Below are 21,308 nucleotides of genomic sequence, written 5' to 3'. Positions count from 1 at the left end.
CAAATCCTCCGTAAAATACAAATAAATCAAAGAAATTATTTTGAAACCTAAAATATAGGGGGGGGAGGGGTCAGCACCGAGAAGGCTGCAAAGACCGTTGTCAGCTCCATCTGGATTGCCAACAACATCAAGAAGTATATTACAGTCCCATACAGTAAGAAGAACCTAAACTTCTGAAGCAACAAAATGGCTGACTTTCTTACCTCAACCCCTAGAATTTACAGTTCAGGACATCTTATAGAATAATTTATGTCGCACTTCCCATCAAAATTTAGATTCCCTCCAAGTTGTCTTCTCTTGATTCCATAAAAATCAAATTTTTTGAAATGTATTCATGCTACTGTAAATTTGAGTCTCACTCTGTACAAACATCCCAATATTTTATATACATATTAAAGTTAATTTTGAGCATTGTATTCAAATTTCTGGCATGAGTTGATATATTCAAAAGTGTTAAGTATAGTTTGAAATCGTCATTGAATCCATGAGACTTCATTTCATCTCCCCCAACCCCTATATTTTCTAAAACAAAATATATCAATTTATGGTTCTTATATTTTAAGAGAATTTTTTTGGTATTTGCAATGCCTCCAAAGGATAACAATTAGTCGAAGAATACAATTGTAATGCAGATTTAATCAAAGATTCCTTTTGTATTGACGGTCACATATACTATAAACACATATTATGTAAGGTGCATGGACAAAACGTCTACCGCCGATATCTCACCCGACGAAACATCGAATGGACAAACCTCGAATATACTAAACGTCGACTGTAAAATAAAAAATAAGGGGTTCCTTCAAATGGTGTTGCAATATATTGCATTAAGACATTTCCCGCCTGAAATATATCCCCAGCAACAACACTCCCATATATACTTCCAGTAAGGGGCCCTCCCAACCCCCGTATATAACACAAAAGTTAGGGCTGTTTTTTTGGTATGTCTGTATCCCAAAATGAGATGAAACCCACCGCCATTAATTAAGCAACCACTAAGATCCCCTCAAAACTCCTCATTTATACCACAAATGTTGGAGCTGTTTTGGGGTACCGCCAGACACTTCACATTTACACCTCCAAGAGCTTCTAAATTTGAGGCTGTTTTGGGCTTCATCTCGTTTTGGAAATGAGCAATACCTGAAAGCTGCCTCAGCTTCATGGATATAAATTAAGGTGTTGAGAGTGGCCTTTGAAGATAACTTATCTTACGGTGGTGGGGGTCATCCCTTTTTGAGATTGAGGGGTTGAGGGGCAATTACTGTTTGTTATGTAGGGGGAGATGTCTCATATAATTTTACATTTCTTATTTTATATGAATTAGAAAATAATAGAATAAATAGGAATATTTAATATGTGTTAAAGTTATAACTATTAATTTTCGTGAAATAAATTGGGGTGATGAGAAGGGCCCTTAAAAGTAATTTAATTAACAGCAGTAGGTTTCATCTCTTTTTTGGGGTGCAAATAAATCCATCAATAATTATGATAAAGACCTTAAATTGATGGTAACAGATCCAATATCATGCTGGAATTATAAATTGGTTCAGTTTGTCCAAATCAGGTAATTGGAACAGGATTTATTCCAAAAATCCCAACATTTTTAAGACCTTTATTTTTGTAGCAAAGAAATATTGGCGAGAGAGAGTCGAATAAACGTTCACATAACACAGTCGAGTCCTTGTATGCTTCCATTCTCGTGGCATTGGCCAGCTAGACAAGGAGTCTATCATCACGATTATAGGTTGCAGTTGAAGCTGGAGGTGGTAGGTTTTAGTGATTGACTTCAATATGGAACCCTGCGTGAAAGAACAAAATATTTGTGAATTGCTAAATTAATTTTGGGAAATAAATTTTAGTGTACGTTTTAAAATTCACATTAAAATCTCCGCCCTGTACTTATGGTGATAAATCTAAGTATATGTTGTACTAAAGACCTGTTATAGCCTTTAAAATAAAATTAATCATTTTTTCATTCCTTTATTGTAACAATCAATTTTGTCTAATTTAAGTTCGATCTCTGGATTCTCCAAAAGGTTAAAAAGAATAATTCGTTGATACAAATCGACGATAATTTCTCAAAAAATACAAATGTAATTCAAACTAAATCTTAGTTTTGTGTTGAAAGGCTACATATATATTTACATACAAAGGTATATGTAGAACTTTCATTTTTTGTAAATAAATGTACTGCTTGCATAGTTTTCCATATAGTCATACATGAAGCAAAAACTCCTAATTGTTTCCTCCCTTTTGACGCAGTAGAGTTTCATGTATGTTTATAAATATATATTATAGAGAAAAATACGTCATAACTTAGGTTTTTTCGTCGTAATCACTGCGTTTTTTTAACAATATCATATAATGGCTATAAATGTTGACAAAAAAATGTTCAATATATACGATCAGGATTTAAAGGGGGGTTACATGATAGCATGAGTTTACACTCAATTTATTTCTAAGAACTTTGCATATGACATTCTTCAACCCTCAACAATCCACCCTTTCAAAAATAAAGAGGTTCAGTGATTTAAAGATGGTTTCTTGTTTGAGAGAGAAAATAGCACGTTGCAAATTTTCGAGCTTATCAACTTTAAATCTTCTTGGAGGTTTCTCTATCTCCAAACAAACAAAAAACATTTTAAATCACAGAACCTCTTAATTTTGACATGGACAATTATCGAGATTTAAATAGTGCAATGTACAAAGTTCTTATATATATATATATATATGATAGATACAGTAAATTGCCATAACTGTAATAATACTTAGAATAGGAACAGGCATGAGGCCCTTATTTTCAAACATAAAAAAAATACAGCAAATAAGTTTACAATAGAAAAGTATATAAATATGATTGTGTAAAAAAAAATACTTTTGGAGAACTTTTCTTCAAAATATTAGATAAAAGCGGATTTTGAGAAGAAAAAGTAATTTTTGGAAGAACAATATTTTTAGAATGATTTAGTAAGTTTTACGTTGTTTTTACTGGAACTTATATACTTTGATACATAAGAATAAGATCTTTTATGAAAACAATCAACTTATTTGCAAAAAAAAAAAATACATCAAATCAAATGTTAATCATTCAACACCTTGAAAAGTTGGCTTATTTATTTCTCAAAACTATTTGTTAGTCTCATTTTATAGATTTTTAACTCACATTCAGCTTTTTTATTATTGCTACGGGGACAGTTGCAACATTTGAATTGTAAAAAAATACATTTTGCAGAAAAATGACTCACTTGTATAGTCTCTAATTACATTTTAACAATAGCAGACATATGTTAGTACTTATGCTGTTTTAAATTTTTGGAAACCATTTCCGGATTATTGAACCAAAGAATTATTCCGATCTACCCTACATTAATAAATTCTGAACAACTTTTTATTAATACTTTGTATTAGTTGGTATGTAATTAAACGCGTTTGATCGACGGTTTATTCTTTAATAATGGTTTTTTGACATCCACATACTTTCATTAATTCAAGGCTTTCCGCATATAAGAAACTAATATGCTGTTAGTCAATTACATCATTAGTATGGATATATATTATATATATATATGTTGAGTAACACCCATGATTTGATGGGGAGTTTTAAGGGTAATTTCTTGTTGGACTTAGAGAATAATTGAAGATCGACTTCAGAATAATTCCTGCCGATATCAATGGTAGATTGGTAGTTTATTTGCTTATATTCCAGCTACTCGCACCTAATGTAATGACACGCTATGATAAATAAACTGCCTCCTTCAAAACATTTTTCAAACTATCAGGATGACCATGTTGATTTTCGTTTTTTATCAAACGGGCATATCATATTTTAACCACATTATTTATGCTTATGAAAATTAAGTGAAAGAAACCAAATAAGGTTGAGAATCCCTTTTTTAAAACTTTTATAAAGAAAAAGGATTTTGTTTTCTACATATTTCTACCAAAAATCAATGTGGATCTAAAGTAAACATTCAAATCATATTGAAAAAAGTCCTTATTTTTATGAGAAGTATCTACAAACCAGAAAATATACAGAAGACATTAAGTAAATGTATAATATACTTATTTCCATACGTATATTATTTATTCCCAATATTGAAAAGCCATAATCCTTCATATATTTTTTTTTCTGACTGGATTTCATTATTCATTTTTCCATTTTTGATTGTCCACTTACATTTGCCGAATTTATTTATTATACAATTCTAGTGACATTTCTACTTTAGAGGGGGAAGTGGATGGAAAATTGTATTTATATTTAACATAATAAAATGTAAGACTATATATATTTAATAACGAATCTACTTTACTACAAACCATTTGCTTAAAAGTAATCTTTTATTCCTCCATTTGAAAAAAATATATATATTTTAACGGAAATAAATTATTTTTAACATTACAATTTTTTCATGAGGAACCCTATAACTTCTATTGTAATAAAGGAAAGTATTCCTGTCTGATTGTTTGTTTCATTGTCTAAAAATAACTCATTTGTAACCATAACCGTGTGCAGTTGAGGCTCATTGTATCATATTAAAATAAAGGAAAGTTCATATATATTTATTTATTTAATAATGGATGTGACTTTAGATGAGGTTTAGCAACGAGCGTGTGTAGCTAAAGCTCAACACGTCATTTTCAAAAAGAAAAAAAAGGGGAGATTACATATTTAGGGCTATAAATCATAATAATCTATTAGCGGTCGAGTTTTCTTGTTGTTGGTAACCTGTACAATGTTCAGGTTATTTTCCTAAGCTAAAGATGTTATTCATTCATTATTGAGGAGAGAACAACTACAAAGTATTGAATAAACATCTGTGAGTGTGCTCATGAAAAACGAAAAGTAACACTGAGGATTGGTTGGGGATTTATCTTCTATAAAAAAACAGTTTTTCTGTTCGTCAACGATAATTTTTATATAATTTATGTCAATTTTTTTTCATTGTAGATGGTAACAACAGGGTTATATCACTTCCAAAATAAATTTCAAACTATACTTTTATTTCGTTTTTTGCTTTAATTTCATTGCTTTAAAGACGAAAATATACTTTTTAGAATTGGAAATGTCACAAACCGGCTCCCTAGAATAATAGTCAATCCATTATTATTTATAGTTACAATATACTAAATATACAAGCATAGAATAATACTTTAGTATAAAATCAATATTTGTTAGTACGTGTCGTGTCAAGCAGTTATTGACAGTTTTACTTCTACCAATACCATAATTTTTCTATTATTATAGGGTGAAAAGGTTTTTATTTTATTTTATAAAGGACTTAGTAATTTGCAAACATCTCATTTGCTTTTGCTTTATAAAAATATTGGATATACTTTCATATTAAATATTTGAATATATTAATCCATTATAATATACATTAATTTGAATGTTCTATGCAGGAGTCATGAACTTCCTATATTTATCCAATAAGTATGTAAGAGAGTCAGCGTAGCAATAAAAACGTTTTTAAATGGGTCGGAATCATTCAACTCTGTTTACTTTTATTCAAACCAATTGTACGAAATAGGTCAACCTTTGGCGGAGTAACATGCAAAGTAGAACAATGCTTCATGGACACACCCATATTGTACGTATAGTTTTTTTGGATTCTTTATAAAAAGGTTGAGCTTGGATAAGGTTAAAATTCTGAGAGAGGAATAAATATGGGAATAAAGGATAAGATGTTGGAGAAATACATTGGATTAATAACATCTTACTCTATTTCGTCCTGAGTCGGAGTCAAGGGCTCAGCAATGTCATCCCATGAATTTAAAGAATGATTACCTTTCAAAATAGTAATTTATTGACAATTTGATTGTAGCTTCACCTATTGTTTGTTTAGTTCTAAGACTATATTCATGCATAATTATGACGCCATTGGGAAAAAGGACAGTGTATCCAACAAAAATTCAAAAGGGGAATTAAGGAAAGTGAAAAAGAGTCAAGTGAAACCATGAATAGATAGTTTTTCGACCAAAAATCGACCGAATTGAAAAAATTTCGTTCTGTGACTGTGTATCAACACTAATATTTATTGTCACAGTCTAAAAACGTAGACTAACTTTGATTTATAATTGGCTTGCTCTTGTCAATAGCGTACCTATTTAAAACAAGTAAACCAAATTTGACTGGAATTGGACTTATTTTGCTTCTGTGTGTGATCACACTCTTTTACAAAGAATACTTAAGATAGTACTTTATATCTTAAAGAAAAATGCCAAGGTTGTGCCCGTTTTAGGTTCAGTGGTTCTTCCATTTCAACAGCTTTATCTAACTCAGTTCCGGTCTTCAGCATCGGTTCTTTTTTATACATGCTTAATTTGATAATAGGCATTTAAAACAAGTGATATTGTTAGTAAATTTGGCCCAGAAAATGATATTCGGTACAAACATGGCTGCAGCTACCTTATAGAGGATTGCTTTCAGTCTATACATACATAGTACACATGCTTTGTAGAAAGGGGGACTCAGCAAAAATTGTATTAGTGTAGAGGGGGGGGGGGGGCTATAGTAAAGTTTGGGAAACCCTGGCTTAACAAATATTAAGTTATCATATTATTGGGCCCAACAGCTTAGTAGCGAACCTGGATACATAATCTAACCCACCCCTTCCCTAGATTATTTATTAAGTCTCGTGTATTAAACTACTTTTAAAGATCCATAAGAAGCCCTTAGCTTTTCGAAACTCAAATACAATTGTATCACCCTCGCAACATAAAAAAATCATTGGAAAACGCTACAATTTCACAAAAAAACTCAGAAAATTGATATATGCTAATTTATTTTTTATAATATATATTGTATTTTCTTTACAAAAGCTAAAAAGCGAAATCTTCAGTGTTAGTCTCTATTTTTCATGAGCTCACTCACACGTAACTTCGAAATACTTATATCCATTCATATCTGTTCTCTTCTCAACAATGAAAAAATAATAGTAACAGTTTGTGTAAAAAAATATTAATATGATGGGATGACTGATGAATACTTTATTTTCTGAGCGCTCCATAACAAAAACAAATAAAGCAGTGATCCGCGTCCTCTAAATACAAAACGAATGCAAGAGTTAATTCATCTTAACATACCAGTGTCTATATTTTATTCAAATCTTTGCATATGTTATACTGTAAGCACAATTAAATCATGATATATATGTATATGAGAGCAATAACAAAAAAAAACAGAAACCGTGTCGCATATTCGATGCTACACGCACACGCCACCATTTATTCATAGATACGGCTACGTTATTGTTTCTTTGATCAAAAATATGTATATGATATACGTCAATGATCACTATATACAGTCAAAAAAACAACTTTGATATATATAATATAAATTTTACAATTTAGGATAATATAACTCGAGTTTATCAGCTCAAACTTCAAAATACTGCTATATCAATTGTAATTTATTTGTTTGGATACGGAAATTTGTACTGTATTACTCAACCTTTGTTTCGGCAAGAATTAGAAAAAAAACACGATATTTTGTCAATATGTACAATGTACATATTTTGTATTTATAATTAAATCATAAGATAAGTTTCAGACATAAGCACATACCTAAAATTAACAGCATTTCCAGAGTTCTTGCCCGTGTTTTTTGAATTATTATTCTTTGTTAAATTAAAATTGAGGGATTAAGACAATTAAATATTCTACTTTTGACTTCATTTTTAGAGTCCTTGTTCTTTAAGATGGTCAGGTACCAAATTTCAAGTGGTAAGCTCTCTTGGATTTAAAAAAATATACAAATGGCAGTACTTTCCGCTAATAAGACTTTAAAGCGTCGCCAAAAATTGTAACCCAAAAAGGGAATGAGGCCAAAGATACTAATAAGAATTTTATACTATCTCTAAGTTCCCTCCTAAAAATCCCAAGAATCAACACTGAAATCTTAAGAAAATAATATAAGTTTACTGGATATCAGTAAAATTTTAATTTACGAGTACAACACCTTGAATCAGTTATATTTCATATTCTTCTTCAACAGTACCTGCTGATAAGCATGTAAAATCATTTTCTTTATGTGTTATAAGCATATCTTTGTATCATTGATATTCCCTTGTTCAAGTTTCGTTATTAAGGCTATATGAGGTTCCCAGTTCGAATATTTTCCACCGTTCTTTCTAAGATATTATTTAGCTGCAGTTAAAATCAGACGAAACGAAAAAGAGACTTGAATTAGTTAAAAATAAAGGACTCTAGGCAAAGAGTGGATACTCAAGGCAAGGAAGGTCAGGTTATTGATAGTTCTTGATGCCGACTAGCTAAAAATTAGAAGCTGCAACAACTTGTGTGTCAAAAATCATTCAAATCTAGAATGGTGGGTTAATATGCCCTGGTTGATTTTGTATGGAATGACCCTAATCAATAAATAATACGAAATAGTATAGATGTAAACAGTTTCATTGTTTTTTAAAAGAAAAAGATTTTGGAAAATAGCTAAATTAGTGGTATTAGTTTGTTGATTTACATACACCTATTTTGGACAGAAAATAAAAGATATTTTTAGATATTTGAAATGAGATTGAAACAAGTTGATTTTTTTTTGATAGGAGAAAAACTTTATTTAATGAGACAGAAATATTTAAAATTCAACATATTTGATAAATGTATACATATTTGTTATTTTGTCTATGAAACGAGCCCATTTTCTATAAATTTATGAAATATATTTACAATTCTGTAATATAGCCATACATGTATGGAACGACTATATTTAGGTCGTTTGAGCAAAAATAATTAGGTCAAGCAATGAACTCTATTGCTATTGCTCTGTTTTTGCTGTAGAATTATGCTCAATCAATAATATAATTATTTTTATATATATTTAATCGTATTTTCGACGAACCATAGAAAGAAAATAGAACTATTAATACATACATACATATCCTAATCAACCGTTGAATTCTCATGTCTATTCATTCGTATAATTAGTTCCTTTAATATGTATGTCGATAAATAAAAAATGTCTCTCTTTATCAATTCTTATATCGAAATAGATGTATTTGAAAGAGAATTGATTCCTTTAAGAATTTTAGTAGTCAATTTTATCGTTGATTATTTAATTTAAATGTTGTTTTTTGTTTGATTTTTATTTGAAATTAACAGATATCTACAGATTTTTTTATGAAAAAAAAGCCTTTATTTTAATGGTATAAAAGACTATGAATCCCTTAAGTGTTATTTAATTATTTATCATTCAAAAAATCAAAAAATATCAAAAATCATTGGTATGTTAGGGATATACATTGAAAGAAATCAGTATTTGATCCCTTGCCGATTTTTTAAGTTTGTCCGCTGATAAAAACATTCAATGGGATTGAGGACAAGAGACTCATACAGCCACTTCATGACGTCAATGTACTTCTTCTTGAGCTACTCCTTGATTACTTTGCCGGTATATTTTGGACCATTGTTGTGGTGGAAGAACCATTACACGACCCATTTTCATTATAGACACTTTTTTTTTGTCAATGTGCAAACTTAGAAAATCAGCAAGGGATCCAATAATTTTTTCCTCCATTGTGTCTATAGATTTGAAAAGAAAAGAACGAAATTATTTAAATAGCATGAAATAATATTAATGTCTGTAAGTGTTTCATTGTTTATATATTTAACTCTTCGTAGAGCGAAAATTACTGGTATGCTATGGTATTATGTAGATAATTCGAGGGTGCTCTGAAAAGTTTCCAACCTAGCAAAGATAAAATAAATTTCTTCTCCATTCTTATTTTTTAACGGAGTCTCCTTGTAATTCTACAAACTTCTCCCAGTGATGCTCCCATCTTTGTAACCCGCAAAAAGAAGATGACACATGGGATTGTGGGGCTAACAGACACAAAATTTGCTTTTTGACATATTATTATGTTTTTACGGATAGGATGTAACATTGAGAATTGATAACTTTATTTGCAAAGTTCAAAACAATATCCACTTTTGGGCACCCATTTCATAACATCGTTAATGTTATTTTAGTTGCAATATCAATTTTAATACTTGCAATTTTTTGTTCCAAAGTGATCCATCGATGGGGTATTTAGAGACTGTAGCGATTATTGATAATTAATAATATAATTAAAGAATGTTTTCTCTTCATACAAACAATTAGAATTTTTTTAAATTGGTATATGAGGCAACTCATACCCCAGCTGTTCTTTAACTTCAAACAAAAATATATATCATGGAAGATTTTATAAATTGACAATATTTAACTCTCAAATAGTTTTAGTTATATTTTCATAAAACAAAAAATGTTTTAGAATTGAGGATAATACTTTTTAGAATTAAATTAATAAACATGGAAAAAGTTACTGACAGAATCAAAATTGAGAAAAGGTACGGCAGTTTAGGATTGTGTGTACTATGTACTTCCAAAGAGTTGTAACTAATGCAAGACTAATAAATGGTTATTCCACAAAAGTGGTGGAGTACTAGAAATTGAAGAGTACCAACTCATCCCGTGGTCCAATTAACCCTATTCTCTTCCCATAACCAACCAAAGAACTTTATTGCATGTATCTTTTAATCTTTCCTCTAAAAAGAAGAAAAAAAATACCAAAAAAGTAATTGGAAGTTAGCCAATTACGTTTTCCCCCCAACTCTTAAACTATTTTTATTTTAATAAGTAAGAATTTTTTACAACTTGGCAATCATTCACTTGAGTTTAACAAATCCATATACAGAAAACTAATTGAACCTAAATCAAAAAAGTATTGTTATAGATTAAAAAACGTTTTGACAGTTGAATTTTATTCGCATTCTGTTGTAAATCCTCCTATAAAATACTAATCTTGTTTTAGTAAATTGCCTTCTTGAAAACAAATAATAAAAGTTCTCATTTAGGCATAATTATTAACCATCAAATTGTAATCTCTCATTTTAATTCAATTATATATTTTTGACACAAAAGCAGAAATAATTTCTTACAGGGTTCAGCATCTACCCGTAAAATAATCTATTTTAATTATATAATTTATAATAATTAATTTTTGTTTGATTGAATGAGAATCAATTCTATTCATCTAGTATTTAAATGATTGTTTACATATACAGGGTAGGGCAGCAAAACGTGAACTGTTAATCGATATTTATTTTCTCATAACTATACAAAGGTTTAGTGACTGTTTACCTGATATTCTGTTTTCGCCGTCCTTTTTAAATAAATTTAGTCATTCCATCTTTATGAGCGAGCAAGAAGCAAAAAGTCAGCGCATCTCAGATCTCCTAGATGCTGGAGTTGATGTGATGAAGATAACGGATATTGTCCAGAGTTCAAGGAGCCTGGTTTTTAAGTTGAACAAATGTGTTAATTACACAGTCATACACTTTTGTCTCCTTCGAGTCCAGATTAGAAGTTTATATGTAAAGAAGTAATGATTAAAAAGCCGAATATATCTGCAAAAAAAGATATCAAGCATCTATATAGAATATCAATAGACTACTATCCTATATTTACATATATATGTGTATGTAGACGTGATAGATAGGGATACAATTAAAAGAAGCTTCTTCTTCTTTTTTTTTTTTCTTTTTTTGGAACACAGAGGAAGAGATATTATATTTACTCTTTAACCAACAGACAAGAAAGATATCGAATAAAAAATTTAGTAGCGCTTCTATTCTCTGTCTGATTGCTTGAGATTGCTATGGGTATATCTAGTTGGAATCCTATTTTCATTCATTTTGCGACCACAAATGCTGAGGTGTGAGCTGGTGTATTTACTGGTGAAAATAACTTTTGGTGGGCTAATCGTGGGTCTTATTCCGGCAACTTGGCTTTCAAACGGTCCAATAACAATGAATAATATGCACCTGTAATATTTTTACCCTTTTCGATGAGGATTATTCCTTGCGAATCCAAAATAGAGTCACCATAATCTTTCCGGCTGATTCCTCGATACAAAAGAATGACAAACAGAAAGAAATTCACCGATCTGACTAAAAGTTGGTGTGTGTTCTTCCAAGAGATAATACTAGCTAAACATAACCTCGATACGGAGCAATAGTTCCATCTCTCAGAATTTACATTGTCTTTTATATGGACAATCGTACCATTCTTTTTCCCCTATTTATTTGTCGACAGCAAATACTTAACCAGCCTATAGTGTACCTACCATGTAACTTTGAATATTTTTTAAATATATCGTGTACTTTTATTAATCATCCAGATCGGTTACTTAATTTTTTTATACGGATCAAGTCAGATCTTATTTGTTGAAATCTTTTAAGGCAAGACATGAAATGACATTTTACATATATGTACATAGCATCAGCACAAAAAAAAACATAAATCTAAGGAAAGTTCATTGTATCAAAAAAAAAAAAGAAAGCTGCACTTGGTTTTGATGTGGTAACGTTTTTTTCAAAAGCTATCATTAATTAATTTTTCTAGCAGTGCAAAATGATCAATGTGCGCTCTATATTGTAGCCTTAAAAATTAAAATTGTAATAGTTTGAAAGAAAATTGTAGTTGTTAAAAAGGACAAAATTATATAATAGTATGCATATTTATTTAAATATATATATATCAATTCTCAATTGTACAAAACTCTCTGTATAAATGAGGCCCTTTCCTATGAGGAAAAATGGTCGAGGAAAGAAAGAAAAAAGTAGCAAAACTCCACCCTTATTCTTTTATTTTTGTATGTAGAAAGCTTTTTGATATATAAATAAAAGTAAAGAGCTTTTGGGATAATTATGAATTTATGCATATAGATTTTATGTTCTGTTTTGAGAAAGTGTTAATATATTAACTTCTACTAGTAGAATAGGAAAAAAGAGTAACACCATACAAAAAATCAAGTGAACGTTGTTTTTTAGTTATCGATTTTTTGCAAAAGAAAAACATCAAAACAAATTATTCATTATGCTATTTTCATCAAAACAATGATTTTTTCTTAATTTACTATAAAAAGTAGAAAAGTTTTGCCACACAGATTTTCAACATATTGCGAAAAAGCAACTCGGGATACTTAATTGAAAACTGAACATTTTGAATCTTGAATTTTAATAATTTTAATTTTGAAAAAGTGGCAAGCACCATTAGTTTAACATAGTATATATGTTTTCACATGTGTTATCATTTTTAATCTTCAATAATGTAGCCTCTATTTACTTTGATAATTGCCTTAATGCGCCACTGGAGGCTCTGACTGGAGGTAATAATGTAATTGGAACTCATAGAGTTCGAATACTCATCGACTTAAGCCTTGAGAGCTTTGAGATTTGGTGCCCTCGTCCAGTAAGCCTTGGCCTCCTCGTGTAGTTAGAAGTAAAAATCAAGTGGGTTGTGTATGGGGAAAATGGTGCCCAGATTGTTTGTGGCCAGAATGGAATGTTGATCTCCAACGAGGAATGTGTCATCTTTGCTGTGTGTGTCGGTGCTCCATCTTGTTGAAGCTCGTCTCGATACCAATACAGTCATTAAAGGTCTTCGTGACGTTGTAATTAGTCTTCCTGCTTCCCTAAGTCAAGTTTTGGATCTCAGTTGCTATTTCTTCCAAGCTAAGTTGTGCAGCAATCTTGATTCGTTTGTCTCTTTGTGAGGCCATTTTTCGATTGATTGTGTTGATTTTTTTGGAAGAGGGAGCCAATAAAATCAGTTTGTCAGATAATGGGAGGAATTATTGATTTCTCTAATGTATTTTTTCTCTACCTCTCTTTTATAAGTATGTAAATTTCAACTATGCACCCGGTATGATAGAAAACTTAATGTAGGATTTGTCTTCCAATCTCACACAACGGTAAAATTATAGAGGTTATCTTCGTAAATGTAGTTAATGTAGGGAATATTGATAACCCTAAAATGTATTTCTTAACAATTTATAATATAAAAATATAAATAACCACCAAATGTTTCATTGAATCAATTATTTAATGAATATTCAAATTTATAGGAACCGTTTAGATAGTTCTTAATTTTAACTATAGTCTATATAGATCAGTGATTACCAACCCCAAGATTCCATCAAGTTATGGAACTCCAACTTATTCCTATAACAAGGCAAAACAATTCCCCCCACCCTCAAATACATGTAGGAGCTCTGCAGTAGTGAAAAGGTTGAAAACCATTTGTATAAAGCCTTGATTTGATTGAGGGGCGGGGGATGTTATCTTTGAAACCAAATATAAAACATTTATTTTCTTTAAATTGTCAACGAAAAATTTAGCAATTTCAAATCTCATTTGCTGTGGCACTCAAAGATGAATCATAAATCATTTATGAATAGAGATGGAAGGTAATTAGTTGATTCCCAGTTTGGGTAGTTTGTGCTTCCGTTCAATATTAAAAAGTTTGATGATCACCTAGAAAGTGTATCGCAATGAATGTCTTTGAATACATCTCACATAAGTTGGATATGAAAAACAAACACAACTAAAACTGGAGGAAGGTCATAAAACCTAATATATTACTCGTATTTCGAATACAAAATACGAGTATTTTGTTTTTCAACTTATTGTCAATAAACAAGTTTATGGCAGTTAATTTTCAATATTGAAAAAAAAGGTTTAGCTGTGTTAGAAAAATACTTCAAATAATGAAAAAGCAAAAGAAAAACACGGTGTATGCTATAGAAATTGTTTAGCATGTAGTCATGCATTCATTAAAAAAATTGAGGTCATTTCTCCTTTGCCTTCAAAATAAAATGTTTTGTTTGTTTTTCGTACATTGAGAAAACTGTTTAATAATATTATGTCGCTTCAGTTTAATTAGTAGGATAATAAATATTGGATTTTCTAACTGCTAGTGGAACTCTTTAAAATGTAAAAAAATTATCAAAAATTACTAATCTTTCACTTAAGTTGGGTAATTTCGTATTTCCCACTCCTTTTTTTAAAAAAACTAAGTATATCTTGTTCATTATTGGTCACATTGAATCATACGAGTAAGCGTTGTTTAGAGGTGATTGTTACTACAAACTTTTTTAATAATACTGTGCTTGGGCGGTTCAGTCGTGAATATAGTGCGTCAAGAATGGAGCTTTCAATCGAAGAAATTATCCGTATTTTACTACCTGAAAGGAAAAAACATTTCAAAAGGGACCAAGAAAATTTGCGATGTATACGGGGAGGATTCTCCATTGGTGGTTTTTTAGCAGTTTTTTTCCCGCTCAATTCTGCCTTTTACTGTGAACACCATTGACCGTTTGAAACTGGTGATCGAAGAGAAGCGGCCAGCATTGGTGAATAAGAGACACCAAAACATCATTAAGACAGCCCCAGGTCGCATACATTTTTGATGACGCGCCAGAAGCTCGGATGAAAAGTTATTTTGCCTCCAACCTACAGTTTGGACCTGGCACCAAGTGACTACTACCTATTCCTGTCTATGTCCAAAGCCCTTGGGTATACAAATTTGGCTTCAATTGAGGCCTATAAAAATTTGGAGTACGAGCTGATTGCCAATATGGAAAAGGGGCACTACGAGATGGGCATTATGAATTTGAATTCTCTTTGGCAACAACTTATCAAAAAGACCAGGGCATATTTGCTATTAATCAAATGATTCTAATACTTCTTATAAAGTATTAAAATATCTTGAAAGTACTATTTCCCTAACATATTACTATATATACATTAATGTAACCAATAACGTATCAGCATTGTTTAATGGAAAGTACGTATAAAATTAATGTCTTTATATTAGATGTAAAAAAGATCATTCGAATTCTGACCCATTCAATATTTTATAAATATTGTTCTTCATCACAAAAGTAAGATAGAATGAATTTTTCTGAATGATACCTATTATTTAACTAATTATCGTGCATTTCATTCAAAAATCCTTTGAATACGGTCCAAATTGCACATATATTTGCAAAATTAATCGTCGCAACATATGAATTATAATTGAGGGATTATATTTGAAAGGGCCATATTGGTGTCAGATTAAGTTTCATAAATCAAATGAAGAATCAAAACTATAGAAAAACACTGATAAGTATCTCCACTTATACCATAAATGATTATATAAAAACAGTAGCATGTGATTCGACTGAAGTTCGAATCTTTACTCAAATCGTTAAATAAATGTGAATTTATAGTTAATTGCTAAAGAAACGGCTATAAAAAATTATTCGACACTATATATATTTATCTAATGCTACTGTGTTGTGTTTATTTATTGATTAATACATTTTTTTTTTTTTTTATTTTACAAAATAACACTTGTCCTACGGCAAGAATAATTTCTGAAAATTGCCACCAACTGTTGAGTAACAGCACCTCGCAAAATATTGAAAAAATATACATAGCAGCTTATCATTACATTAAGAAATGCTTTCTTAAAAAGTAAAAATACGTTTTATTCAATATACATAGTTATATCAACACTCAGCATGTGATTTCTGAATGTAAATCCATTCCTGATGATCCACTATTTCCGCCCCATGTATGTAATTTTAAAATGTAACTTCATGAATTAAAAAATATATTAGTTTATAAATTATACATGGCTATGAATTTCATCATTTGAAAGATATTCAAATTTGTAGGGGAGTGTAATAAATTAACTTTTGAGCAGTGTTTTTTTTAAATACAAAAGCAGGGAACGTTATATCTAAATATAGATGTAAATTTAAAGCATATAAGATGTAAGTAAATATTCTTTATACACCTAAAACATTTTTTAAGTAAATGTCAGTCATATTGATAATTTTGTCTTCCAGATATTTTGAAACTCCTGTGTAGAAGTAAATAACAAAAGTTGATCAGTTACGTAAAAATACTGAAAAAATATACATAGATATTAACAGATTATTAACAAACTAGAGATATTTTATATGGAATAAAACATCTCACCTCCCACTTCCATCTCTTTGTGGGGTGGATAACACCTCCAAGGAAGGAATAAGTTTGTTGAACAGGATTAAAGCAAAAAGCACTATAAAACAAGATACTAACATTTTAACATGAAATATTTTTCATGATCCATAAACATGTTTCAAATAATTTTCATACATTAAAAAGTATTTAGAGAAGACGTTTGTCATACATCTATTATGTCTACATATTACCTAAAACATTTTTTTTTTTAAGTTTTTTTATACATGTTAAAGGAAAATAACTCTTATGTATAGTCGTTTATATTTTTTTCTAAAACTATAAACGATGAATATTTGTGCTTTCTTCCAGACATAAAAAGACTACATTGTATTTTAAAAACATTGAATCAGTTAGTCTTTAACCTCTGACACTTTTGAACCTAGTTTCTATATAAAGTAATAATGGCAAATGTAGAAAGAAAACCGATTGATACATCCTGCCTCAAAGGGATCCCCATCGTGTGGATTATGGGTGGTCCTGGATCAGGAAAAGGAACTCAAAGTGAAAAAGTTGTCCGTCACTTTGACTACACTCACATTTCTTCTGGTGATATATTACGAGCTGAAGTGATGTCCAATTCAAATAGAGGTCTTCAGCTCTACAAACTCATGGCTAATGGAGACCCTGTTCCCAATCCTATTGTAAACGATTTAATTGCTGAGGTCATGGTAGCTAAGGCATCATCCTCTAAAGGATTTTTAGTAGATGGATATCCGATAGAAGAAAAGCAAGCAGAGGATTTTGAAAATCAGATTGCACCTGCTAGTCTTGTACTTTTTTTGGATTGTTCGGATGAGATCTTGAGGGATCGTCTTCTTAAAAGAGGAAACTTTGATGACACGGAGGACGCAATTAAAAATAGAATTGAAACCTATAACTCACGCACCAAACCCATTCTAACCAAATATATAAATAATGTCAAAAAGGTGAATGCGGATCAAGATAAAGATCAAACTTATGAGGATGTGAAGAAAATAATTTCAGAATTAAAATAAATATGTCAAACATTTAAATCTTAATTTATTATATTTTATTGTTATCTCTAATAAACACAAAGACAATATCAAAAGTATTATTTTTTTTAATAATTTAATTCCATTAAAAAAATTATTTATAGTTAAAGATTATGATATAAAATATCATAATGAAATGAGAACCAAATTTTTTGAAAGGGACATGATTACATGTTTTGATTACATTCCGTAGTTAATCCTTCGTTAATACCCTGGAGTATTTATCTACCACTAAGACAGAAATATCTTTTTCATATCTTTTGCTTATCATATTTTCCCTCTAACTTCTATGTAAATTTTTAATCCATATACTTCCTGCCCCCTTTATTTTTGGGGAGGTACTTCCTTATGTTTCTAAAGTATAAACAAATTCTGGAATTAATTATCGATGTGCAATCATATTATTTATCAACCCTTGGAGATGGAAGGAGAGTTTTAGATGTATTGTATCACGCAACCTTTCATACATGATTTGTAAATAAAATAAAGTTTGGAGAAATTTGTTTAGATTGCATATAAATATTACACACAAAAATGTATTGAATATTTTTTTTTTTTCAATTTTTTGTTTATCTTTTTCATCAAACGTCAATTTTCAATTTTTTTAAAGAAATGGCACGAATCAATGCTTTTTGTAAGTACAGGGAATTTTAATCTCTAACGTTACTTTTATGAGTATTTTCAATTTACAGAACATTTTTTTAAAAATTTTTGCAATATTTCCAAAATTGAACCAATTTTATGGCTGTTTATTTTTGCTAGAAAATTATTCTCCATATTTTTTTTTTTTTTTTTTGCAAGTACGAAAAAAACATTGGTAGAATTGTGTTTTATTTATAATTTTAATAAATGCTATCAACTATATTTTTCCAAAATTAGTCCAAAAAAGTTTTTCAAATTTTCTGCACAAATTTCGTTTTGGCAATTTTTGACAAAAAATAATGGACTTCTCATCTGGACAATTTATATATATATATTTATATGTAAATTGTCTTTTTTTTAAATTCATAATAACTGTACTAAGGTTAAAAGAGCTAATAATAAGAGAGGTTACAGAGCTCAGAATAATAAGATAATTTGGGAAGGGGAGGGGGGAGGGTTGATGAGACTTTGTGACAAACCTTACTTAACTCGAGGGATATAGTGTGATTAGTATATGTAGTATAAAGTATACCCAACTCCTACTTTATTGTTATTATCATAGTAAGATAATTATAATTAGAGTTATCAGGATCTTTCTCGACAACAACGATACATTCATATTATAATTATTAGTATAATAGAATAATTTTGTATATATAATTATTTTCTGAACAATTTTTCAATTATTTGATCATTGTCAATGCGATGTCCAACTACCTCCTTGGCGGCCGTGCAACGCCAGGTAACCATTTGCTAGTGTATATATATATATATTATATAATTTGTGTGTAAATGTATCCTTTATGGCTGCCCATACCGTTGGACCTAGGAGGCTGAAATTTCATATGGGTACCTCTTTTGAATCTAGTCAAGTTCTGACAGGGGTGTCGAATTTTGGGGAGGCTCATACAAGGGGTACTTATTCTTTACCCAAAACATAAACACTGCATTTTGGAGTTACAGGAGACTAAATAGGGGATTCAGCTATAAATTAAAAAGTTACTGGCGACTCAAATATATATATATAAATAAATACATTTTCTAAATTTGTTCAAAATCAAGAAAGTTATGGGCAAAGAAAAAATAGCCGAAAATTGAATCTTCGTTTTTTTCAGGTACAAAAAAAATGGATTTCAATAGAATATTGGATTTTTTGAAGAGATATTGTTTCTAGAAATTAGTCTGGAAATTCGGTTGCATATAGATTTAAAGCATAAAAATACATTTCTAACTGGGATATCTATCATTTTCTGAATATTTTTTCAATGTTTAATGAGTACACACTCTAAAAAATCTATAGATTTCACAGATATATTAAACGGGGGTTATCACTTTTTCGAAAATGGGTAAATACTAAATAAAAACAATAAAAACTTGAGTGCTAGTATTGGAGAGTTGTAAAATCTATGACATTGTACGAGTAATGTAATTTTTTGTAGTTACGACCGGAACAGTGTTTTTTTATTTCAATAAGTGAGTGAAGACGAATAGTAACACTGCTGATTGGTTGTGGGAGTTATTAATGTAAGTGCTTGTTGCACTCGGAGTAGAGTTGATGATCGACATAGGAGTAGTTACTTACCATCTATTTCCTTGTTAGATACGGAGTGGGGTTTGGGTTTATTTCCTTCATCTTTTTGGTACTTGCAGTTAAACTCCTTATTCTTCAAAATGTCCGGATTACCACATTGATTTTCGTTGTTTTTTTAGGCTTAAAAACAATCGTATATTAAAAACTATAGGTAAATATAAAGCAGATGGCTCTTTCTGGTTTTAGACACCTGAATTTATTTCTTTATGAATTCACAATCTATCGCTTGTAAAAATATTTAGCTACGCATGTCAAATGTTCATATGGTTATGATAAGTTTTTTGTTTTTTCTTAATTTAACCTTTTCGACTTTAACAAAAGTTGTGGTTGTGAGTTGGCAAAAAGCTCCTTGTGCTAATCAAATAGACATGTTTTTTGTAACTTAATTAGACAAGAGATGTAAGATATATTGTTTTCTATTATTTTTACAAATTGCCGAATATAATCAGAGATATTAAAAGAGATTCTCTTTTTTTTTTTTTTAATGTTCATTTTAATTGGTTAGATGGAGTTGCACTAATTAAGTATCAGTAAACATTCTAGCATTACAGCTACTCTATCTAACCTAGGAATCATTTTGTTCTCATTTTTATATATGATGAGTATATTTTATGGATTGCAGCCTAATTTTTAAATAATTGCTTACAGGTTTGTTATCATGGGATCTCACATCATGTCATGTTGACTTAGGGGAAGAATTGGATGTAATATCCAATTTTGCTCCGCCTGGAGAAGAATCTCGAGGAGGTATGTTTTAAAATTAAAATGGCATAGTATTGTAACATTACTATATGTTTTAAAATCAATTTCCTTTAAATTTAGGAGAGCGGCTAATTCAATTTGCTTCTGAGCATTTAGTGACAGAAGTGTTAATTCAGCCTCAGTTAAATACGTTACAACAGTGCATGCGAAATATGCTTGCAAGCTTTACTAAACATAGACACATTATTCACGCTGGGTACACCTTTGCCATGAGTGGTGGTTGGGTACTTCAAGTAAGTCAAGTCATTATTTTTTGAATTATTATTTTACTGATGAATAACTTTATAAATTTAAATATTAGGACGGATCATTTAACTACAACGATTTTGTCAAATGCTTTGATGAATTCGAAATTCAAAGGATAATTAGGGCCTATGAAAATTCTATATCAATTAATATTCATTGCTATGAAGAAGGGGAATGGACACAGACACATATTGGAAAAGAACAATTTTCCGAATACTGCCGGG

The 21,308-nt window shown here is 30.1% G+C and overlaps 2 protein-coding genes across 2 annotated transcripts in view; both read left to right on the top strand.

The window, feature by feature from the left end:
* Positions 1-21,308, top strand: part of futsch — a 44,258-nt gene that overhangs the window by 9,096 nt on the left and 13,854 nt on the right. The window contains exons 2-4 of the mRNA XM_071893522.1: positions 20,725-20,823; positions 20,899-21,071; positions 21,140-21,307. Of these exons, the coding sequence (XP_071749623.1) occupies positions 20,725-20,823; positions 20,899-21,071; positions 21,140-21,307 (440 nt within the window). The remainder of the gene's footprint in view (positions 1-20,724; positions 20,824-20,898; positions 21,072-21,139; position 21,308) is intronic.
* On the top strand, positions 14,715-17,902 carry LOC121129092 (adenylate kinase isoenzyme 1). Its single transcript, XM_071893432.1, has one exon. It carries the CDS (start codon positions 17,232-17,234, stop codon positions 17,823-17,825), a length of 594 nt encoding a protein of 197 aa, XP_071749533.1. The 5' UTR covers positions 14,715-17,231; the 3' UTR covers positions 17,826-17,902.

This window comes from Lepeophtheirus salmonis, chromosome 14 (assembly GCF_016086655.4).
Source record: "Lepeophtheirus salmonis chromosome 14, UVic_Lsal_1.4, whole genome shotgun sequence".
In the NCBI taxonomy this organism is placed as follows: Eukaryota; Metazoa; Arthropoda; class Copepoda; order Siphonostomatoida; family Caligidae; genus Lepeophtheirus; species Lepeophtheirus salmonis.
Note: the sequence above shows the minus strand (reverse complement) of the source record. Positions and strands in the feature narration are given on the sequence as shown.